Here is a 24,132-nt window from a genome sequence, read left to right as displayed (position 1 = left end):
GCTGCTGGCCGTGGGTCTCCCCTCTCACACTCCTGGGGCAGTTGGTGGGATGGCTCCTCCTTTGCCACACTTGCGAGAACAGGCAGATACGATGGGAGGCTTTGGATGCTCTTCATTACCTCTTCCGATTCATCCAGACAAACAGTAAGAGAAGCTGTGTTGGGCTGCCCTCCCCTCCAGCCGAGAGGCTCCCCCCCAAAAAAACGGGACTGGCTGGATACCCCTGGTGGGGTGGGGGGTAAAAGCAAAGGGTAAAAAGGGGGGGGGAGGAGGAAAGGAGGAAATAGGGTACAAGTGGTAGGGTAAAAAGAGGGGGTATGAGGGGAAGGGCAGACGGACTGGGGGCAAAAAGGGGGAGGGGGGCTAGAGGGGGCACTGGGGCTCCACCGGCCCTTCTGACCTGGACCAGCTCTGCTGGCGCTGCCGAGCTGTGCCGCCCGATGCCCGGTGCCATCCCGGTTGTGCTCTGCAGGTGCTGCTGGAAGAGGAGCCCTTGGATGTTCTGCACACAGCGGTGCAGCAGCAAGCCATGCTTGCACTTGGCCACTTGAGGTACGTGCCCAGCCCCTGCTCTGGCCCTGGGCCTGGCTTCCAGGCTTCCCCTGTCTAGGCAGCAGCCTGGCAGTGCCAGCCGCGGGGCCGCTGCTCGCCAAGCCTCAGGGCTTCTGGAAGGTGGAAGGCAGTCCCCATGGCAGGGACCGAGGCCCCGCAGTGCTGCGTCCTCCTCCCTGAGGCCCTGCTCCCAGCACCGTGACAACGAGGCCCCTTGCTTTCTTTGCAGCTATGTCAACTCAGTGCTGGAGGGCAAGAAGAAGAGCATCCTGTTCTCCTGTTTCAGCAGTGTCTTCTTGCTGCCCTCACACGAGCATTTGGAGGGCCAGAGCCGCGTCTGCTACTTGAAGGTATGCTCTGGGAGAGCTCTTGGAGCACCCATCCCTCTGGGTTGATCCCTGGCTGCTCTGTGCTGAGATCTGTGCAGATCCTGGCAGAGGGAGAGGGACTGGAAATCCACTGCCACCCCTTTGTTGTCCTTGCAGACCCTGGACGCCATGGACCGCATGCTGAGGCTGTTCATCAGAAATTCTCCCCTCTCCGGCTTCAGTGAGCTGCAGGACATCTTGCAGGTCTGCCACTTGCCAAGAGCAGTGTTCCCAGGGGTGCTTCCTCACCCGGAGGGAATTCAGCATCCACTGCGGAACGGACAGACCCTACTTCAGTGCCAATGCACAGGCAGCACAGGGCAGGAAGGGTGCCCGCCTCCCTTGGGAGAACTGGGGGCTGCCCACTGAGGTCTTCTGGCAGCCCCGTATCCCACGGGGCTGCTGCTTGCCGAGCCTCAGGGCTTCTGGAAGGTGGAAGGCAGTCCTCATGGCAGGGACCGAAACCCCGCAGCGCTGTGTCCTCCTCCCTGAGCCCCGCACAGCCCTGAGCCCCTCGAGGTCCTGCTGCTGGCCGTGGGTCTCCCCTCTCACACTCCCTGTTGGTCTCTCTGCCACCCGGCTGCCAGGATAAAGACCTGAAGATGAAGTTCCTAAGGAGCACCAGCAGCGTGTGCAGAACTGCCAGAAACTGCGACCTGTGGTGCGGCCTCGATGCCTTCTGTAAAAAATACGAGCTGGCAGAGCATATTAAGGTGATGCGACACCCACTGGAGGCTCTGGGAGGGGTGCAAGGGCAGACTGTGGGGACGGGACTCTCGAGGGCTTTGGCGGGGGCCTCCTCCCTGAGGCCCTGAGCCCCTCGAGGCTTTGGTCCTGCTGCCGGCCATGGGTCTCTCTACCGCCGTAGCCCTGCTCCATGGCGGCCGCCCTCCGCCCGCGGCACCGCTCCGCCTCCCGGGCGCTCAGTGCGCAGCCGCGCGGCGCCCGCCTCCCATTGGGCCCCGCCGGCCCCTTCGGCCCGCCCACGAAGCGCTGCTATTGGCCGCCATCCGCGCCGGCCGCCATTGGCTGAGCTCGCCCCGAGGCCCTGATCCCATTGGAGCGCGCGGCCCGCCCCTCGCCGGGTTCCCCGCGATCCGATTGGTGGAGGCGCCTCCTGCGGTCCTGCCCCTTCGGCCCTTCTGTGGTCACGCCTCTCCGCTGTCAATCACAGCCGGACCCGATTCTGAGTGGGCAGCGGCGCGGGGCGCATTGTGGGGGCCGGAGCAGAGCGGTCGCCATGGAGACGGGGCCTGGTCCCGCTCTGCGAGCCTGACCCCCGGCCCCTGAGCTCTTCTTGACCTTTACCAGTGACCCCGGCCCCAAATGAGACCCCCCAAGGCGTCCCCATTGACTCCCCAGTCAGTAGGATTGGAAAGGATGAATGTTTATTCAGCGCAGGGCAGAGCGGGGGATAGTCCCACCAAAGACGTGCGCACCCGACGTGGCAACTTGCCTTGCTTATCTACAGCAAAGAGTTACATGGGCCTGAAGTTTCACAACGCGCCCGTACATATTCATAGCCTGTCCCCGCTTCGTCTTAAAATTAGTCCCAAGCAGTCATTTCCGGAAACTCCTCCCATTTGCGCTTGCGCAGTGTGTCTTGGTGGCACACACGTGGTGGCACGCACCACGGTTAGCAAAGACACTGAGTAGCATCCGAGCTTAATGCCGTCAGCGCTCTATCTCGACTCGAAGAGATTCCCCCACCTCCCTCTCTCCAAGCTGCCCCTGTGCCCCTGCAGGGGACACCCGGCCCTCCCTGAGTCGGCAGCGGGTCACAGAAGGGCCCTTTGTGACATCATCTGGGCACTCCCCACTGCTGCCTATAAAAGCCAGAGCAGCCAGCCCCGGCCACCCAGTGTCCGGCACGGCTGTGACGGGACAGGGCAGGAGCACGAGGCTGCGGAGCAGTCCCCGAGCATAGCCCGCGTCTTCACACAGCGCCGAGCCATTTCTGTGAGATTGCCTCTTCTCTACCCTCAGCCCATAGTATGGAGGAGAGACGACCACCCAGTAGCCCCATGCTGGCCTGGGTGGAGGCCGAGGCTCGTCAGGAGAACACAGCTCCCAGTGAACACCATGAGCACGTCATGGAGCTGCTGTTGAACGGTGAGCGAGGGCTCCCGTCAGGGGGAGCAGGGCTGGGGCTAGGGAGCGGGGGGGCCAGCAAGAACACCCTGCTCAGCGTCAGGACCAGCATGGCAGCCCAGCCCCCGGACACGCCCAGGGAGGTTGTGCCAGGGGAGCAAGCACGGGGCTGGAGGGAGGCCAGAGCTCCTTCCTCTCCTCCCTCCTGCCTTTGGCCACCCTCTACAACCCTCCTTCTTCTCCTGCCTTCTTAGAAGCTGACAGCTTAGCTGTCTACAAGAAAGAAGAGGAGAGCTTGTACAGCATTCTTTCCTTCGTCAGCAGCACGCAACAGGTAGGTGTGGCCTTGCCATGGTGGCTGTGCCTGTGTCTCCTGAGGGTCGCACAGCTCTGCTGCCAGGATGCTGGCGGGCTGCTGGCGAGGCAGAGCTGCCGCCCTCCAGGAGCCCCGCACAGCCCTGAGCCCCTCGAGGCTTTGGTCCTGCTGCTGGCCGTGGGTCTCCCCTCTCACACTCCCCGTTGGTCTCTCAGCCACCCGGCTGCCAGGATAAAGACCTGAAGATGAAGTTCCTAAGGAGCATCATCAGCGTGTGCAGAAGTGCCAGAAACTGCGACCTGTGGTGCGGCCTCGATGCCTTCTGCAACAAATACGAGCTGGCAGAGCATATTAAGGTGATGGGACACCCACTGGAGGCTCTGGGAGGGGTGCAAGGGCAGGCTGTGGGGACGGGACTCTCGAGGGCTTTGGCGGGGGCAAGCGCTGTGTGGACACTCAGCTGCCCCTGACGGCCTTGGGGCCGTTGAGAAGCCCCGCCAGCAGAGAGCTCAGCAGCAGGGAGGTGGCAGGGCGGCCCTCTGGGTGCCACAGCTGGCTGGGGGCACTGGGGCTCCACCGGCCCTTCTGACCTGGACCAGCTCTGCTGGCGCTGCCGAGCTGTGCCGCCCGATGCCCGGTGCCATCCCGGTTGTGCTCTGCAGGTGCTGCTGGATGAGGAGCCCTTGGACGTTCTGCACACAGCGGTGCAGCAGCAAGCCATGCTTGCACTTGGCCACTTGAGGTACGTGCCCAGCCCCTGCTCTGGCCCTGGGCCTGGCTTCCAGGCTTCCCCTGTCTAGGCAGCAGCCTGGCAGTGCCAGCCGCGGGGCCGCTGCTCGCCAAGCCTCGGGGCTTCTGGAAGGTGGAAGGCAGTCCCCATGGCAGGGACCGAGGCCCCGCAGTGCTGCGTCCTCCTCCCTGAGGCCCTGCTCCCAGCACCGTGACAACGAGGCCCCTTGCTTTCTTTGCAGCTATGTCAACTCAGTGCTGGAGGGCAAGAAGAAGAGCATCCTGTTCGCCTGTTTCAACAGTGTCTTCTTGCTGCCCTCACACGAGCATTTGGAGTGCCAGAGCCGCATCTACTACTTGAGGGTATGCTCTGGGAGAGCTCTTGGAGCACCCATCCCTCTGGGTTGATCCCTGGCTGCTCTGTGCTGAGATCTGTGCAGATCCTGGCAGAGGGAGAGGGACTGGAGATCCACTGCCACCCCTTTGTTGTCCTTGCAGACCCTGGACGCCATGGACCGCATGCTGAGGCTGTTCATCAGAAATTCTCCCACCTCCGGCTTCACTGAGCTGCAGGACATCTTGCAGGTCTGCCACTTGCCAAGAGCAGTGTTCCCAGGGGCGCTTCCTCACCCAGAGGGAATTCAGCATCCACTGCGGAACGGACAGACCCTACTTCAGTGCCAATGCACAGGCAGCACAGGGCAGGAAGGGTGCCCGCCTCCCTTGGGGGAACCGGGGGCTGCCCACTGAGGTCTTCTGGCAGCCCCGTATCCCCTGGCTGCAGACCTTTCCCCTCCACAGACTCCTCCTGTGTCGGAGAAAAGCCTTGCCCATGGCACTCCTGGGCTTCCTTTGCGTCTACACAGCGGCAGGAATTGGACCCCTCTTCCCAGGCACTGCACTGGTCACCACTGGTGCTGCTGCTGTCCACCTGCCTCCCTGTCCGTGGTGCTTTCCTCCCGAGATCGGAGTGCTGCGGGAGCCCAGCACTGATGCTCCTGCTTTAGCGGGCATCAGCTCCCAGGGCAGACCAGCACTTTCTCCCCTCACAGATTCTGCTGCCCTTTGCCAACTCCGACAGCGAAGCCATTTGCGAGAGGGCCGTGGGGAGGGCCGCGAAGCTGACCAGCTGGCTAGCCACACGCTTCTCACCGGAGGTAAGGAGCCACGCACCCCTCCAGCCAGCCCACCTCCCCTTCCCCGCAGACCACATCAGCCTGCAGCTCAGGGGTGCTGCCGAGGCAAGCCCGGCTACAGACCCTCAGCTAGGGCTCAGCCCTGAAGCAAGGGCCTTCAGCCCTCCTTTGCCCATGGACCCCGAGTGGGGGATGTTCCCAGTCCCTGAGAGCACTCTTGGGAGCCAGCTCTGCCCCCCGTCCTGTGCAGGCCTCAAGCGCCCAGGGAGCACGGTGGGAGAGCAGGCATGGCCAAGGCTGCTGACTCACCTGGGAGCCAGCCCTGGGCACACTCTTGGCTCCAGGACTTTGGCCCCAGCTGCCTCCCACAGCACTTCCCTCCTCTCTCTCTCGCCCAGGACCACAGCGCTGATGGAGGATACACTGAGTGCAATGTGCCGCTCCTGGGACAGTTGGTGGGATGGCTCCTCCTTTGCCACACTTGCGAGAACAGGCAGATACGATGGGAGGCTTTGGATGCACTTTATTACCTCTACCAATTCATCCAGAAAAACAGTAAGAGAAGCTGTGTTGGGCTTCCTTCCCCTCCAGACACAGGCACTGCCTGAGGCACTTGCTTCTTCTCCTAAGTAGTGCCATGGAGCGCTCTTGTGGAGACCTCTAGAGCGGTCTTCCTAGAGAGAGGATCCCTGTATGTCCCCCTCGTATCCCTGCACTACAGCGCTCCAGCCCTTCGAGCCACCCCCCACACCTCAGTTAGGCCAATAGCGTTTTAGTTGTGCGATTTGCACGCAGGGCTCTCGTTCCTTTGCGTGTCCCAGGCTGGGAGCATTTGCATGTGTACCCCTGAGGCACACGTCAGCCCTTGCTCTCTTGCCATCTCCGTTGCTCCCATCAGCTGTCTGCCTTTGCTTTCCATCTCTGTCCAACACTGCCTCCCTGGGCTCTGCAGCATCTCCGCCCTCCTCAGCCATTCCTACTCAAAAGCTCTTTTCACCACTTGGTAAGCCTCCTAACAAAAGTGGCTTGTCCTTGTGAATCTTCTTCTTTTTGTCCCCCTCCGCTGCCGTGTTTAGGAAGAACAGCACCAGAAGCTAGTCAACAGCCTCAGGGGAAAGCTGAGGCCATACCGAGGCTTCCTTTACCCACTGCCACGGACATTGCCACGGTAATGAGTTCCTCCCTTCCTGGCACACTTGTCCCAGCAGCAGCAGGAGACTTGTGGGAACACAGGGCTCCAGCATCAGTGCGGCTGGTGTGGCCTCGCTGTTCTGGCCCGCGCGGTCCTGCTGTCCCTGAGTAGGGCCTTTCCATAGGCCTCCCAGCAGCAGTTTCTCCTGGCCCTCCTGGCCACCAGCAAGCCCCGCATATCTCCAGGGCCAGCACCCTGGGCCCGTGCCTCCAACCCTGGTCCCTCACCCCGAGGGCTCTTCTCAGCCCCCACCACGCAGGGACTGCAGCCCCTGCTTCCTGCTTTCCCATGGGCACTGCTGCCAGCACGCTCAGGCATCTGTCTCCAGAGCTGCTCTCACCGCTCAGTTCTGCAGCACCATCGGGGCACTTGCTGCAACGTGTCTTACGTCCCTTCCTCCTTGCAGAACTTTGGAAAATACCTCCAGCAGTCTCAGAGGACAGACGTCATCCTCAAGGTCATTGAAGCCCTGAGAGACTCCAACACATACGACAAGCAGGAGGTCAGCGGTGTGCTGGACATGGCCATCGAAGACCCTGCCTCCTGGCTGACCGACGTAAGTGGCCTGCAGTTGGATTGCCCTGCCCGTTAGCCCATGTCAGGCCCCGCTTCCTCCCTCCCACGTCCAGCCCTCTCAGGCACCGCAGGCAATCCCTGGAAGCCATCCCAGAGCCATGGGAAGGGCAGTTGTGTGAGTAGTGGCTGAAAGTACGTCTGCACTCCACTTTTGCCTCTCCAGGTGCCAGAGATCGTGAGGTGCATCTACAGACACGTGGAGTGCATCAACACGGCATCAGCCCGGCGCAGCCTGGACAACCTCATCCTCTGTCTGGCCAACCAGCGGCCAAGGGAGGTGGCCAGCACCCTGCTGCAGATGTGGCCATCATCTGACAGGCATGCCAACCTTCAGGTCTTCTTGTATGGGAGGGGAGGGGACAGGAGACTTTCCGCCTGACACATCCACAGCAAACTCCAGGGCCCTGCTCTGCGTTTCCAGAGCAGGGCCCTCCACGCCGCCATGCTTTCCAGCCGTGGTTCCTTGGCCACAGCCAGGGCAGCCAGAGCTGAGCAAGCCAGCCAGGATCCCTGCCACCACAGGGAACGTCATCTCTGCCCTCTCCTGCTTGCCTGGACAAGGTTCCCAGGGCACCCCAAGGGAGGGGGGCGGCAGGGCCAGGGCTGCAGGACAGCCTGGGGCCTGCAGGGCCTGTGCAGGCCACGGCGCTGGGGCGGAGTGTGCCCTGCTGACTGAGTGCTCCGTCCTTGCAGCGCTGCCCTGGCCATGTGGGAAACCATGTTCTCCCAGAAGCAGACGATGGAGAATGTCCTGAGGGAGACACTTGGCGTGCTCCAGGAGCAGAAGCTGCGCGGGCTCCCGGGCTTCATCCCAGAGGACAACTGTATCCCTCACTTGGCGGTGAGTTACTGGACGAGGCCTTGCTCCTCTTCAGGGCCGTGTGTGTGCCTCTGCCCATCTACCCCCAAACTGGCAGCTCCTTCAGGACGTCCGTGTGGGAGGAGCAGGCAAAGAAAGGCTGCTGGGTGCTGCCAGGCACAGGGCACTCAGGGGCCCTGCGGCCCTCCACAGCCACAGCTGCCCCTGGCCTGAGGCACCGGGAGAGCCAGGAGCTGCCTGCAGCCCTGCAGGCTCCGACAGTCTCTCAATGCTGTGTTCCTTTCAGCTGCTGGCCCACCCAGATGTTGGAGAAGACGACTCGGAGGCCCTGCGCCACCTCCAGAGGCTCTTGAAGCATCCCAACCGAGTGACGTACTCGGTGGTGCTCAGCGCTCTCCTCCCAGCGTCAGAGACACCTGTCACGGTGAGCAGGGCACACTACTGTGAAGGCCGGTGGGCCTTTGTCCTGAAGGTATCATGGCCTGCTCCCGGCCAGCTGGGAGGGCTCTGCTCTGCCCGCAGCTCTGTGGCGCAGAAGAAATGGCCAAGAAATGAGCTGGCCATGGAGGGGCCCAGCGGCTCTCTGGGGAGCTTTCCATGCATGCCGTGTACCTTTTGGAGCGGGTCCGAAAAGGGGGCACAGAGTCTTTGCTCAGCTGCCCTCCTTTTCCTACCCTTGCTCCCCTCACATACGCAAGGGCTGCCCATGGCCATCGCCTGTCTGCTGGCTGCTGCCCGGTGCGACTCTCGTGCTGCCTCTGCGCGAGCAAGATGGCAGCCTGGTGCTCTGGCACCACAGGCTTCTGGCCAGGGTGGCCTTTCATCGTTTCACCAAATGGAAACTCTGTCCTTCCTCCAGGCAAGAAAACTTCCCATGCTGCTGCCAGGCATCATTCAGGGCCTGCACGTTGCCAGGGCTGACACCAAGATGAAGGCCCTGCTTCTCATCGGAAACGTGATGGATCACGTGAAGAGGAAGCAGGCCAGCTCCATCGCTCTGCAAGTGGCTGGGGACATCCTGCCACTGTTTAACGATGTAAGGCTGCTGCAGGACCTGAGCCCACAGATGGGCACTCTCATGACAGCTGCCCCCCGTGAAGGAGGCCTCTTACGTTCCCTCTAGTGGGGCTGCGTCCTTTCAGTGTGGCTACAGATCTGGCCACAGCTCCTCTGAGCACACTCTGATTCTGTAGCACCTCCGTTCACGTCAGCCACCCTAACGCCCCTGCTCACCGCGGGCAGGGAGCAGCTCTTGCTGAAGTCTTCCTCTCTTCCTCCCTACCAGGAGTGCAGCCAGCTGCAAGAGCTCTCCATCTGCCTCTACAACAAAGTGATGCAGGCTGCGTTGTGGTACCACAAGAGGCAGCTGAAGAAGGTCGTGCAGAGGGGCCTGCTCCCACTCTTTTTTCACCTGAGTGACCAGACCCAGAGCGTGGCCAAGGTGCGTATGGCATACCTGACTAGAGGGACTAGCAGACTGACACCACAGGGGTTGCCTGGGTGTCCGGGGCCAGGGCTGAAGGTAATCGGGCACTTGGCATGTGTGTCCCTTCGGGGTGCAGCTGCCTGTGTCATGGAGAATGGGGGCACAGCTCCCCTCCTTCCTTATGCCAAACGCAGTTCACACTCACCCCCCACTGCATTATCCCACCGGGGGCTGGGAAAGGCCTGCAGCCCTGCCAAGAGGTGGGCGTTGCCAGGTCCCCTTCCCTGGGCTCTGGTGCCATCTCTCAGCCTCTGCTGCTCTGCAGGCCTCCCTGGAAGCCCTTGTCACCGCTGCAGACTTCCTGAAGCAGGGAAAACTCAAGCACCTGGCGCAGACAGAGCAGACCCGGAAGATCGCAGAGTACTTGGTAAAGACAACAGCTCTCTCCATACCTCAAAACCCCAGCCCCACAGGGCTCGTGGCTGGGAGATGGGAATGGCCTGAGGGGAAGGGGGGGTGTTGGCAGGAGGGGGTGGTCTGTCCAGCCGGGCAGGGTCTGCAAGCCCTGTAACCTTGCGCTCTCTCCAGCTCGTGCAGGACAAGGGAAAGGTGGAGAAATACCTGCAGCAGAGCCTGCCGTACCTGCAGCACACTCAGGTCGCCTTGCGGGAGGCAGCCGTCAGGTTCATCGGTGAGCCACAGCCCCCGGGGTCCCTCTTTTGTCAGCCTTTAGCAGCCCCAGTGTCCCTAGAGTCCCCCCCGGGACTGGGTCCCCATGCAAGTGGGCCTGGGGGCAGCCTTGCAGGCTTCTGACAGCAGCTTTGTGCCTAGGTCTTGCCGCGCAGCACTGCAAGGACCAGAGCGAGATGAAGATCCATGAAATCTGCAGCAGTGAGTGAGGGCAGCGGGATGTGGGTCCACGACCGGTGGGGCAGGGGGCATTCACCTTTCTCAGAGGGAAGGGAGAAAGTTTGTATGGCCAAAAGCTCGGCTGGGGTTGAAGCTGGCCAGTACTGCGCTGGCTAAGAAAAAGGGCTTTTCTGGAGTATGTTAACAGCAAAACACATCTGTCTACAACTTCCTTGTGACGGGGAGCAGAGAGGGAGGCACCGAGCTCTCCTCTCAGGCGACCGGTGATAGGAGGCGAGGGAGTGGCTTAAAGCCGGGTCAGGGGATGTTCAGATCAGATTTTGGGGAAAAGTTCCTCCCTGAGAGGGTGGTTGGGCACTGAAGCAGGCTCCCCAGGCAAGCAGGCATGGTGCCCGAGCTCGCGGGTGTTCAAGAAGCATTTGGACAAAGCTGTTGGATATGTGGTGTTAAGTCCTGTGCCGTCCAGTGTGCAGTCAGGAGTTGGGCTCAGTGATCCCTTCCAACGCAGGATAGTTAATGATTCTCTGACTCTAACCCCTTGGTCCCTCTGTGTCTTTGCGGGAAGTGACGGGTGGAGGGGTGGCAGGCTCTGCCCGCAGTCTCTGCAGACAGGTGGGTTTAATTTCTGCTCTGTTTCTCTCCATTGCAGTCCTCCGGTCCTTGCAGAATGACGAGGAGGAAAGTGTTGTGTCTCTGGCCACTCAGACCATCTACATCCTGACACGTCCAAGGGAGCAGCTGACATCGAGCTGGTGCCGGCGGGCACTGTGCTGCTGCCTCTCCTAAGCCAGGGAGAGGCACAAAACCTTCAAACGCCTGCATTCCATTAAAATTCCAACACCACGTGCAGGGCCGTGGAATCCTTTGCATGGTGTGCTGAGCATTCCAGCCTCTACCGTAGTGGGCAGCTGTAAGGGTTTTAGGTGGTGTGGTGGGGAATGGCTTAGGGGCGGTGGCTTATGGAAAACGGACTCCACAATCCATAAGATTGTAAAGTAGGTGTGTTTATTCAGCGCTGGGCGGCACGGGGGTAGTCCCCCTGTGAGAAACAAAGTTGTGTTTTTGCAGTACAGAACTAATTTTCTGTATTGCAAGGTAGTTGTGTAGTCATAACAAGGAGAAATGCTAAGTAGATGAGTGGACGGTAGAAGGCCTCGCTGTTCCAAAATAAGTTGCAAGCTTGAGACAAACAGGATGAGCAGTATGAGAACAGTAAAACAAAGATCACAAGACCTCAACACACAAGAAGGGAGAAATTCAAGGGTTGAAAACAAGACAAATGGTACATATATGGTATAGAGGAGGGTCGAGCAGCTTGTGAACCTGTAGTACTCTGCCAATGAGGAAACAGGGGAGGTGATCACGCGTCGGGTAATAGGGAATAAAAGGTTAGGATTTGTCTACTAAAATGCGCTCCTGATTGACAGGATGCCCGCCCTTGCAATCGCGAATAAAATAGCTTCACAGAAGATTCTGTCTAAAGAAAGTTATGTGAGATTTTCCTCACACCACCAAGGTCATGCGCACCTCATGCGGCAACTTGCCTTGCTTATCTGCAGCAAAGAGTTACTAGGCCTGAAGTTCCACAACGCACCTGTACATATTCACAGTCTGTCCCCACTTCGTCTTAAAATTAGTCCCAAGCAGTCATTGCTGGAAACTCCTCCCATCTGCGCTTGCGCAGTGTCTCCTGGTGGTCGTCATCAGGGGTCGTGGGGATGAAGGTTGGTGACTCTTCCTCGTCACTGCAAAATAACATCATCTTCCTATCCATAAGCATGCTGTAAATATTACTCACTTGAAGAAGAGCTGCATGCAGAAAAGGCACCTACTACTACATAGATGGCTATACTCTCAAAGATCCTAAAAAAAGCTTCTTGCTTTAGGTAATTTGCACAATGTACCACGGCTAGCAAAGACGCTGAGCAGCATCCTAGCTTAATGCCATCAGCGCTCTTATCTGTGCTTGATAAGAGTCTCCTAACTCCCTCTCTCTGTCCCCCCATTTCTATACAGTTAGTGCATTCATTTCATTTCTAAAAGGTAGTAAGTTATTGTATTCTCCTAACTCCCTCTCTCACTGACCACCTCCCTGGTGCAAATGGGAGGAGTTTCCGGAAATGACTGCTTGGGACTAATTTTAAGACGAAGCGGGGACAGGCTATGAATATGTACGGGCGCGTTGTGAAACTTCAGGCCCATGTAACTCTGCTGTAGATAAGCAAGGCAAGTTGCCACGTCAGGTAGTCATTGGTGGGATTACCCCCCGTTCTGCCCAGCGCTTACAAGCTTACTGATTGTGGACTCCTTTTTCTTTAAGTCAGCTTGCCTGTGGGCACCGGGCTCCTTTCAGGGTCTGCCGAGGCCCCCGTTTGCTCTCGTGTCTCTTGCCATCCAGCGCATCCCATAGCCCCGGGGAACACCCTTCAGCACCCTGCGGAGCCCTGCCTGTCCCCTTCCGCAAGGGTCAATGTTGAAGATCGACTCCACCTTAAGGGCCATAGTGCCTTTTGTGGCTTCTCTGGTCTCTTTGAAACAATGAGGATAAAACAGAAAAGATGTAACATAGCAAGCTGAAGGGATTGCTGAACTTGATAAATTGTTGTATCGGCCTTGCTTTTGTATATAAGACTCAGTTCTAGCCACAAAATCAAGGCTGAAGAAGAAACATGGTGCCCATGAAATTAGCCTTAATTGAATTAGCCTTTCTTTGCCTGCTCCTCCTGCACGTACGTCCTGGAGGAGCTGTACATTTGGGGGTAGATGGGGAGGGGTGAGGGTTGTCATATTTACCCAGATATTGCCCCTTACATAATCGTATCTCCCTGTCTCTAAGGGGGAAACGGATCCTAGGCCAGGAGCTGGTGGGGCTCATTGAGAGGGCTTTAAACTAGGTAAGACGGGGGACGGGGCTGAAACAAAGCTTGTTAGAGCTGTGCCGGGGGGACAATGGCAAGGCTGGGAGAGAAGGCAATGGCCCAAGTGAAGTGCATCTCCACTAATGCATGCAGCATTGGTAATGGCATGCATTAATGCCATGAGCGCAGTGTTGTGGGGAAATCCCTGAGTGCGTGCAGCAGGCTTCAGAATTCACTTGCAGAGGCAGGAAATGTCCCCATCCCGCAACACCGCTGCATTCTGCCAGCGTGCAGGGTTCTTTAGGTGGGTCAGAGTGTATGGGCTGATGCGTTTCCAAGTTGAGAGAGAGAAGCACGTCTTTTTGAGGTAACAACTCGTAGGATCTTTGAGAGTAAAGCCATCTTTGTAGTAGTAGGTGCCTTTACCGCATGCAGCTCTTCTTCAAGTGAGTAATTTTTACAGCGTGCTTATGGATAGTTGTTGTTTTGTTAACAACTTCTTACGTCGTTGTTAACAAATGATGTTATTTTGCGTGTTTTCTCTGTGGTTCTAGGTCCCTTCTGATTTTTGCAGAATTACGGGGCTTCCTGCAATTGTGACCTTATGCCTTCACCTCTATTTCAAATATTATCAAAGTTGCAACATTGGTGGTAAAGTGATGGAGCAGGGTTTAGGGGAAATGTATCATCCAAGTTCCCTGTGCCAGAGTGTATCTGAAAACAACAGCAGTAGGCATGTAAGATGTAGCCTTTTTCAGGGTTGGAGACAGTTTCTTTTGTTTTTGGAGCTTTTTGCTGCTCTTTTGCTGGCTGTAGAGTCTTGTAACCTTCTGGATTTTAAGTGCTTGGAATTCTCTTAATAGGGGGATATTTAGCATCAGTTGCTGGCTAACTTGGTTTTGGGATGTGGTGGCGTATGCTTCTGTTTTGGGGTTATAAGTTAATCTACAAATATAATATTTGTAACCTTTTTGGGTTATATTTTAATCTCTAGATATATCAAGCCATTCTTTGTGAATCCTCTTCAGAAGATAGGCGCAGTATTATCAAGAGACTGAGCAGGGTCACCTTTTTCATCTGTGAAGGATAAGTCTGCAATTACCCGTGCTGGGGCTGCTGTGCATTCATGTCCTGTTGGCATTTGTGGACCTGTAGTGGTTTAACCCGGCTGGCAGCTAAACACCACATAGCGGTTTGCTCACCCTCCCCCCTCCCTCTCTGGGATGGGAGAGAAACGGGAAAGGGAAGCCCGTGAGTTGAGATAAAGACAGTTTATTAAGACAGGAAAATAATAGTAACAATAGATGTAATAATAATAACAATGATGATGATAATAGTACTACTACTAATACTGTGTACAAACAAGTGATGCACAATGCAATTGCTCACCACCTGCTGACCGATGCCCAGCCTAACCCCGAGCAGTCTGGCCCCCATCCCCCAACTAGCCACCCCTATATATTGTTTATCATGACGTCAGATGGTATGGAATACCCCTTTGGCCAGTTTGGGTCACCTGTCCTGGGTCTGTCCCATCCCAGCTCTTGCTACACCCCCAGCCTGCCCATTGGCAGGACAGAGCAAGAAGCTGAGATGTCCTTGGCTTAGTATAAGCACTGCTCTGCAACAATTAAAACATCGGGGTGTTATCAGCACTCTTCTCATCCTAAGCCAAACCATAGCATTCTACCAGCTACTAGGAAGAAAATTAACTTTGTTTTTAACTGAAACCAGGACATCTATCCACCCCTTATTCCATACCATTTATGTCATGCTCAGGTTACACTCTTTTCCATGCATTCTAATTAGTCACCTATAGTAGTGATAACATACAGTATTATATAGTAATGAACATGGTACAATTCAATTCATGGGCTATTCTCACCCAGTATTAAATCTCCTTGAGGTACACACCGGACCTCTCCGTTCTTTTGCATCACCCACCAAGTGTATCCAGGTCCCTGAGCGAAAGCAATTCCACGAATGGGTTTGCCTTTTCCTGAGGCAGGAGTAGCCCAGACTGTTTTACCCAGCATATTTCTTACATGCACTACAGGAACTTTATCCCCATCTACAGTATGTAACAGGTGGCCTTTGCCAAATGCGTATCCCAATTTTTGAATGTCCCAGCGCCCATTGCTTTCAAGGTAGTCTTTAACAGTCCATTGTATCGTTCAACTTTCCCGGAGGCTGGTGCATGATAGGGGATGTGATACACCCACTCAATACCATGTTCTTTGGCCCAAGTGTCTATAATGTTGTTTCGGAAATGAGTTCCATTGTCTGATTCTATTCTTTCTGGGGTGCCATGTCGCCATAGGACTTGCTTTTCAAGGCCCAGGATAGTGTTCCGGGTGGTGGCATGAGGCACAGGATATGTTTCCAGCCATCCGGTGGTTGCTTCCACCATTGTAAGTATGTGGCGCTTGCCATTGCGAGTTTGAGGGAGTGTGATGTAATCAATCTGCCAGGCCTCTCCATATTTATATTTCAGCCATCGTCCTCCATACCAAAGAGTCTTTGACCGTTTGGCTTGCTTGATTGCAGCACATGTTTCACAGTCATGAATAACTTGTGCTATAGCGTCCGTGGTCAGGTCCACCCCTCGATCACGAGCCCATCTGTATGTGGCATCTCTACCTTGATGGCCTGAGGTGTCATGGGCCCATCGGGCTATAAATAATTCACCTTTATGCTGCCAATCCAGGTCCACCTGAGCTACTTCAATCTTAGCAGCCTGATCCACTTGCTGGTTGTTTTGATGTTCTTCAGTAGCCTGATTCTTGGGCACATGAGCATCTACGTGGCGTACTTTCACAGCCAGGTTCTCTACCCGAGCAGCAATATCTTGCCACAATGCAGCAGCCCAGATGGGTTTGCCCCTACGCTGCCAGTTGTTTTGCTTCCATTGCTATAACCATCCCCACAGGGCATTTGCTACCATCCATGAATCGGTGTAGAGATAGAGAACCGGCCATTTTTCTCGTTGACCCCAGGCGTCGACCTTGATTTTCCCCAGGTTCTTTCTGCCAGTGGCTCCAGGTGGGGTCATTCTCCCCGACTGCCGTGTAGAGCACATTCTTTACATCTGGTCCTGTTCGGACTGGCCCAAGGGCTACTGCATGGACTATTTCCTGCTTGATTTGTTCAAAGGCTTGTCGTTGCTCAGGGCCCCATTCAAACTTATTCTTCTTACGGGTTACTTGGTAGAGCGGGTTTACAATCAGACTGTAATTTGGAATGTGCATTCTCCAAAACCCCACAACAAAGTAGGAAAGTTTGTGTTTCTTTTTTGCTAGTTGGTGGAGACATAGCTGTTATTTTGTTGATCACATCCATTGGGATTTGACGACGCCCATCTTGCCATTTTATTCCTAAAAACTGGATCTCTCGTGCAGGTCCTTTGACTTTATTTTGTTTTATGGCAAAACTGGCTTTCAGAAGGATTTGGACTATTTTCTTTCCTTTCTCGAGAACTTCCTCTGCTGTGTCACCCCACACAATAATGTCATCGATGTACTGCAGGTGTTCAGGAGCTTCCCCCTGCTCCAGAGCAGACTGGATCAGTCCATGGCAAATGGTAGGGCTGTGTTTCCACCCCTGGGGCAGCCGATTCCAAGTATATTGGACTCCCCTCCAAGTGAAGGCAAACTGTGGCCTGCACTCTGCTGCTAGAGGGATGGAGAAAAATGCATTAGCGATATCAATTGTGGTGTACCACTTGGCTGCCTTCGATTCAGGTTCGTACTGGAGTTCCAGCATGTCCAGCACTGCAGCACTCAGTGGTGGCGTGAATTCGTTCAAGCCACGATAGTCCACTGTTAGTCTCCACTCGCCATTAGACTTTCGCACTGGCCATATGGGACTATTGAAAGGTGAATGAGTCTTGCCGATCACTCCTTGGTTCTCCAATTGACGAATTAGCTTATGGATGGGAATCAGGGAGTCTCGGTTAGTGTGATATTGCTGCCGGTGCACAGTTGTGGTAGCGATTGGCACTTGCTGTTCTTCGACCCTCAGCAACCCCACAACAGAGGGGTCCTCTGAGAGACCAGGCAAGGTAGATAATTGTTTAATGTCCTCTGTCTCTAAGGCAGCTATACCAAAAGCCCACCGGAACCTTTTTGGGTCCTTGAAATATCCTCTTCTAAGATAGTCTATGCCAAGAATACACGGAGCATCCGGGCCAGTCACAATGTGGTGCTTTTCCCACTCATTCCCAGTCAGGCTCATTTCAGCCTCCAATACAGTCAACTGCTGAGATCCCCCTGTCACTCCACAAATACAGATGGGCTCTGGCCCTTTATAGCTCTATGGCATTATCGTACATTTTGCAGTGGTGTCTACTAAAGCCTTATACTTCTGTGCGTCTGATGTGCCAGGCCATCGAATCCACACAGTCCAATAAACTCGATTGTCCCTTTCCTCCCCCTGACTGGAGGCAGGGCCCCCCTAATCCTGGTCAGAATCTTCTTTGTTTCTGTGTTTGAAGGACTGTCTGCTGGAAGTTGGAGCAGCAAACTTTTCAGAGAATTCCTTTTTCCCGATTGTTTTCTTTTGCAACTCACGTACCCGTGCCTCTAGGGTCACGGTAGATTTTCCATCCCATTTTCTCATGTCCTCTCCATGGTCTCGTAAGTAAAACCACAGGGTGGCACAGGGTGAGTACCCACCATAGCGTCTTCCTTGTGCGGATGAACGCTTACCCCTGATAGCTGAGACACTGCTTTGTACAGGTGCGGAGGAGAGTAATCTCTCTTCAAGTTGGTGAAACTTTTCAGAAAGTTTCTCCCAAGTGTTCTCTTTTGGTCGGTGGACACTGGTTGGTTCAGGTGGGGAGGAAGATAGATTCTCTTTAAGTTGGTGGAACTCTTTAGAAAGTTTCTCCACAGCTGAGATGCAGGCCTGTAAGGAAGAGGAGAGACTTTCTTCGTACTGCCGGAGTTGTTTAGCCACTTCATCCACTGTGGGTTCCTCATCCTCTTTCCAGGCCATTATTGCCAATGAGCTGGCATATGATGATGGTGCGCTCCATACAAACCTCCGCCACATGGGTCGTGTACACCTGACTTCATCTGGATCTGTGGATGTTTGTCTGAGGTCTGGATCCTCATAAATCACTTCCCGTATGGCTAATTCCCTCAGGTACTGGATTCCTTTCTCCATAGTGGTCCACTTGCCTGGTAGACATTCAAGTTCTTCCTTGAAGGGATACCTTTCCCTCACAGCTGAGAGGAGACGCCTCCAGAGGCTGGTGGATCGTGCTCCATCTGCAATTGCTTTGTCAATGCCTGCGTCTCTAGCAAGGGATCCCAGCCGCCTGGCTTCCCTGCCGTCTAATTCCACACAATTGGCTCCAGTGTCCCAGCACTGGAGCAGCCAGGTGACAAGCTGCTCACCTATACAATGACCAAAATCTTTTCGCACATCTCGTAGCTCACGCTCGTATAGGTTTCGGGTAGTTACTGTTGATTTTTCGGCATCCTCATCTTCCTCCTCCTGAATCCCTGATGGCCCAGTGTCGTCGTCATCTCTATACCTAGATTTGGCAGAAGACTCTCTGCATTCGAAACGATCTGAATCTCTATACCATTTTTTCACCTTCTCTACAGGGGCAACTCGCACTGCTACAGCTCGTTTCTCTGACCCCGTTACAGTGTCTGCCACAGGGGTTGGAATACCCTCTGCAGGGTCGACTTGCACTGCCACAGCTCGTTTCTCTGACCCAGCCACAGGAGCTGGAGCGGCTGCAGGAGCTGGAGCTGGAGCAGCTGCAGGAACTGGAACTGGAGCAGCTGCAGAGTCCACCGTAGGGGTCGCAGTGTCCATTGGATCTGTCACAGGACTTGGACTGACCGCAGGGTCTGTCATTAAGTTGATAGCAGTATCCATGGCAGCTCGATAGGCATGAGCCAGGCCCCAGCACGTTACAATGATTTGTGTTACTTTGGAACTGTCAGAGTCGTGACACCTTTTTTTCAAGCATTCTGCCAGATTTTTAGGATTTTGCAGTTGTTCAGGGGTGAATTTCCAAAACACTGGGGGTGCCAACTGCTCTAGATGCCTGCCCATATCCTCCCATACTCCCTGCCACCCACAACTATACTGCCTCCAGGCAGATCTCCAGATGAGCTTCCTAAGTAGTTGTTTAACTTTGAGCAAAAGCAGAATCTGAAGCACATTCAGGAGGCATAACAACAAGACCATGCTGGTCTGAGTATCCCAAGGATATTCAATATCTTGGAGAGCTATTGTAACAAGCTTGGAGGATAAGAGGGTGGTGAAGGAGAAAGGGAGAGTGATCAAGTAAGAAAAAATATCTTCCCCTTTCCCCTCCACAGATTGACTCCCTAATGAAAAAACGCAACCGGTGTAATTCTAATAGTTTCCAAGATACGGTTTCCAAAGTATAGAGTCGACGATGTTACTGAGTACAAATACCAAGTTAGAGTCATGACCAGATATTTCATCGTCTCACAAGCTACTGTTACAACACACAGTACCATAATGATCTGAAAACAGGGCCCAGGGAGGATAAACAACATGACAGAGAGCACATACGGAAAATAATGTGCTATAATACTCAATTTGGAAAACAGGCGCAGCAGAGTTGAGATTAAAGCAATCAGCATTATGACAAGTGACTATTAAGCAGGTCTAATACTTATACCAATTTTAGTTTAATGCACTCTGGTCAGATCTGCCGTTATCTCAACCTTTTGAGCCCCATGTTGGGCGCCAAAAAGACTGTTGTGGTTTAACCCGGCCAGCAGCTAAACGCCACGCAGCCGTCCGCTCACCCTCCCCCCTCCCTTTCTGGGACGGGGGAGAGAAATGGAAAGTGAAGCCCGTGAGTTGAGATAAAGACAGTTTAATAAGACAGGAAAATAATAACAACAACAACAACAACAATAATAATAATAACAACAATAACAATAATAATAATATACAGTGATGATAATAGTACTACTAATAATTATGTGTACAAACAAGTGATGCACAATGCAATTGCTCATCACCTGCTGACCGATGCCCAGCCTAACCCCGAGCAGTCTGGCCCCCATCCCCCAACTAGCCACCCCTATATATTGTTTATCATGACGTCAGATGGTATGGAATACCCCTTTGGCCAGTTTGGGTCACCTGTCCTGGGTCTGTCCCCTCCCAGCTCTTGCTACACCCCCAGCCTGCCCATTGGCAGGACAGAGCAAGAAGCTGAGATGTCCTTGGCTTAGTATAAGCACTGCTCTGCAACGATTAAAACATCGGGGTGTTATCAGCACTCTTCTCATCCTAAGCCAAAACACAGCATTCTACCAGCTACTAGGAAGAAAATTAACTCTGTTCTAACTGATACCAGGACACTAGTACGGGAGGATACATGACTATCTGGAGGAGTCACAGTCTCATCTGAGTCATCACCCTGTTCCTGTGGTCGAGGGGGAGGCTTAAATACATCTATCAGGTCTTGTTCTGGTCCCTGATGAATTTTACTTGTCTTAGTACACCTCTGCCCGATGCTGCACGCTGAACAACACCATCTCAACTTGCCTTTAAGTCCCTTACTGTTTCCTCGCTCAAGGGCTAACACCATGGGGTCCTGTGGAGGCACAATTCCACAGTCCCTCTGCCACTCTGGGTGATTTCGGAGAGTGAAAAACATGTCTGCATATGCAGCCTCATCCCATTTACTTTCTCTTCTCAGAAACAGCATCAACTGTAATATAGTGTTATAATTAATAGTTCCATTGAGGGGCCACTTCTCTCCATCCTCTAATTTATAAAGTGGCCACCACTGATTGAAATGCTAGAAATGGCTCAGCCTTCAAAATAAGATTAAATAAAAAAAAAATAGGATTTATTGAAAGAATAGAGGTAAGCAAACAGCGCTGGGTGCACCAGGAGTCTCCGCTCCACCAGGACGCACACCAGTTACATCAAGTGTCTGATTTTTATGCTCCTAGACTAATACATATTCATTACTACTTCTAAAAAAAATAGGTTATTATAATTAGCTTCCGGGGTCCAGTCCCTCCTACTGGAGCATGCGCATCAGTCTCTGGTGGTCCCTCTGGGGGTCTCTAGGGGTCTTTCATGCTGAAGGCTCGTAGTCTTCCTCTCCAAGTTTTTTTCTTGTCCTTCCCCTTTGTACTCCTTGGCACCATGTCAAGTTTATACAGCATCCCCTGCAGGTCTTGTCTCCTAGCCATCCTTCAGCTTCTTTTTTTTCTTCTTCTTAATGTCTTGGCCACCTGGCCAGATATCAGAGGACTGCAGAGTATCCCATAACAGTCACTAGTTGTTATCAGTTGTTCTGAAACCCCCAGACATCAAAGACTTCATACAAACACAAATAGCTTTCTTATTGACACTTCATGAGTAATTAAAACATTCCTCACCAGCCGTTCACAGGGACAGTCACACCTATAGCCGTGTTAAATTAATCTCGAAGAAGACAAAAAAAAAGGGCTGTAACTGTTAGAAATAGAAGTTTGGAATAACAAAAGCAAACGGGTTCATAAATTTGAGGAGTATTTTCTGAAGACTTGATAAATGGACTAGAATGAGGGGGAGACTGGGACACACTGCATCTGTGGTTCAAGAATTAAATTGCCAGTGCAGGACCCAGAGGCAGACAGGACTGTTCTTTATTGACACAAATTGTTAAAACATTCCTAACACAATATTTGATAAGAGTTCTTTTACTCTCTGTTCCCCCTTGCCCCACTATATCCCTCCAATGTGTAAGTATACATCCTAAGGGACTTTTCTGTGAGATTTCTTTGCTTTGACTTTGTCCCATTCTAATCTATAGCAGTTAACGTTCCACCGTCCTCTAAGGAGCTGTTTACTAATTTATCCCAATCCCTCCAAAATCCACAGTATATGCAATTAAAACCAGGCAACCGTAAATCAACTGCCTGTAAACAATTACACCAAGGACAGCTGAGCCTGAAAGACCGATAATACACCAGAGCAAATTTAGTTCCCTTTGGCATACACCCCAATAGCAGTCCTTATATTACACTGTATTTACCGATGTTTAAAAGAATACTTTAACAACAAATGTCCAGGCCTTTACAAATACAACATACAATTATTATTCCAATTCGAATTATTCCCCCAGCAGATGCAAACGCTATAACAGTTATCATTAAGGCTCACTTACCCCCCCCCCCGTCTCTTTTCACAATCTTTTAGGAGGTTCCTTGTGGTTCTTGGAACCAGGGTATAATGGCTTATACTCAAAACCCCTTTTGGCCGTTCTATCAGCCCCCAAAAACCCTTTTGGCTGCTCTACCGGCCACCTCCCAGGACACCCTCAGGGTTCATGTCACGTGCTAGACGTCTCCATGAGACTTATCGACCTCCCCGGCAAATTGGCTTAACTTTATTAACATATACCGTTTGTCCGCAACCACAGGATCTTCCTCTATCCCCGTAGTGAGCGGCAGGGAAAGGAGCTACTCTGAGAGAGAAAAAAAGGGGCTCGGGGTGCACCTAGGAGGTCCACTCTACAGTCGATCCCACAACTGAACAGAGTCCTCCCGCCTGGCTTGCCAAACTGACGTGTGGAAAAGACTCCACAACCATTGGGTTGTTACGTAGTATACTTTCTTATAGGGCACCGGGCGCACTGGGAATAGCTTCCCTCAAAAAGTGCTCACCTGCCCGGTCATCTCTCACAATTTTATGCACAAACACTGTTACATATTACATGAGCTCTAATACATATTCATTAATTTCCGGAAAAGGCAGACCTCTTCCAAGTACTCATTTCCATACTCCCCACCCTTTGCTCCTTTCGGTTGCGCCTGCGCAATGTATCCTGGTGGTTGTGGGCAGGGGTCTTTCAGGATGAAGGCACCGAGGAAGAGGGGGTTAAGCTCTCTTTGCCTTTGTGGACTTTGACATTCTGTTGGACAGTTTAAGCCTTTTTTGCTTGTCTTTGCCTTGTTTCCTGCCACCAAGTTGTTCATTCATTTTTAACAAGATGTTCATTCTTCCCTCATCCATTAGCCTTGAACGATATCTTCTTTTTACATCTCCTTCTAATCTACATCCCTATAATTAGGATATTTTGAGGTTCTCCTCCACATCCCCAATACTTAAGATATTTTACCATATACGTAATGTAGCTAGATACTAATTCAGATAGTTTATTTAACATCTTCCCCATCTCACCCTCCATTAACAAACAGGACCTGGCAAAGCTCTATGAATGGCTAGTGCTTCTGCAGAGGATGAGGAATTCCCCTACATTATGTCAATTATATGTGGCCTGGGCATTACAACCAATTCAGACAGCGTGGTGTGACGTAATTATTTACCATTATATGGATAACATTCGGTTTGGTAGGCCAGAATGCTGCCAGGATTCCGATTTCAAGTTTATTTGTGATACTTTGGAAGCAAAAGGGTTGAAGATAGCCCCAGAGAAGGTTCAATGGGAACAGCCATGGCTATATTTGGGTTGGAAAATATCAGACTCTACTATTCGTCCCCAGAAAGTTGATATAACTACGGTGTTACATAATTTGATAAATGTACAAATGTTCCTGGATAATATTCAGTGGGGTTGCCACATTGTCCAGATTACTAATGATGTCTTAGCTATATTACTACCTTTATTGCGGTGCAGGAGTGCAAAGCACCAGATTACACTAACAAATGAGCAACAGCAGGCTCTTTCACAAGTAGCTTCTCAGGTTGCAGCTGGCGCTGTTTGTAGACGTATAGCAGAAGCTGCACTCTCCTTACTGGTAAGCAATCGTGTGTCTCATCCATTTGCGGTGCTTGGTCAGTGGCAAAAAGAAAAGGGGGAGAGTCAGGGGCAACAAAGACAGAAACGGTATCAGGAGGATACCACTGACACTAACAGCACTGGGAATAGGAATGGCATAAACGAAACAGGTGATAGCAAGGGTGGAGTGATAGGGCAGCATTTTTGAGTTCTGGAATGGATTTTTCTACCGATTCAGCAAAAATCGCGTGTTCAGACACGGGCGGAAGCTATCGCAGAGTTAGTACTTAAGGGTCGCTCTCAGAATATTGAGATCAGCGGGCAGAAACCAGGAGATATTAGTCTGCCGATGACTCAGGATCATTTGGAATGGTGTTTACAGCAATCCATACCGCTACAAGAAGCTGTGTTAGATTACCCAGGATTGGTACATTCCCAAACTCCAAAGGGGCCT

At 53.1% G+C, this 24,132-nt stretch overlaps 1 protein-coding gene across 2 annotated transcripts; it reads left to right on the top strand.

Annotated features, from left to right (window-relative positions):
* The first annotated feature begins 1,042 nt into the window (after nt 1-1,042).
* On the top strand, nt 1,043-10,925 carry LOC140000960 (maestro heat-like repeat-containing protein family member 7). Of its 2 annotated transcripts, XM_072032060.1 has the most exons (20): nt 1,494-1,633; nt 2,907-3,032; nt 3,266-3,345; nt 3,543-3,683; nt 3,990-4,069; nt 4,299-4,419; nt 4,555-4,641; nt 5,109-5,213; nt 5,591-5,747; nt 6,269-6,360; nt 6,791-6,940; nt 7,124-7,278; nt 7,654-7,801; nt 8,067-8,204; nt 8,640-8,816; nt 9,066-9,221; nt 9,532-9,633; nt 9,795-9,897; nt 10,038-10,097; nt 10,726-10,925. In XM_072032060.1, the coding sequence occupies exons 2-20, from the start codon at nt 2,915-2,917 to the stop codon at nt 10,860-10,862; spliced, it is 2,307 nt and encodes a 768-aa protein (XP_071888161.1). In that variant the 5' UTR covers nt 1,494-1,633; nt 2,907-2,914; the 3' UTR covers nt 10,863-10,925. The 2 variants fall into 2 exon arrangements, with proteins under 2 accessions (XP_071888162.1, XP_071888161.1); XM_072032061.1 differs by lacking the exons at nt 1,494-1,633; nt 2,907-3,032; nt 3,266-3,345 and adding an exon at nt 1,043-1,439 and having other exon boundaries at nt 3,484-3,683.
* The last annotated feature ends 13,207 nt before the right edge of the window (nt 10,926-24,132 follow it).

The sequence above is a fragment of the Anas platyrhynchos genome, chromosome 35 (genome assembly GCF_047663525.1).
Source record: "Anas platyrhynchos isolate ZD024472 breed Pekin duck chromosome 35, IASCAAS_PekinDuck_T2T, whole genome shotgun sequence".
NCBI classification, from domain to species: Eukaryota; Metazoa; Chordata; class Aves; order Anseriformes; family Anatidae; genus Anas; species Anas platyrhynchos.
This window is presented reverse-complemented; position numbering and strand designations above follow the sequence as displayed.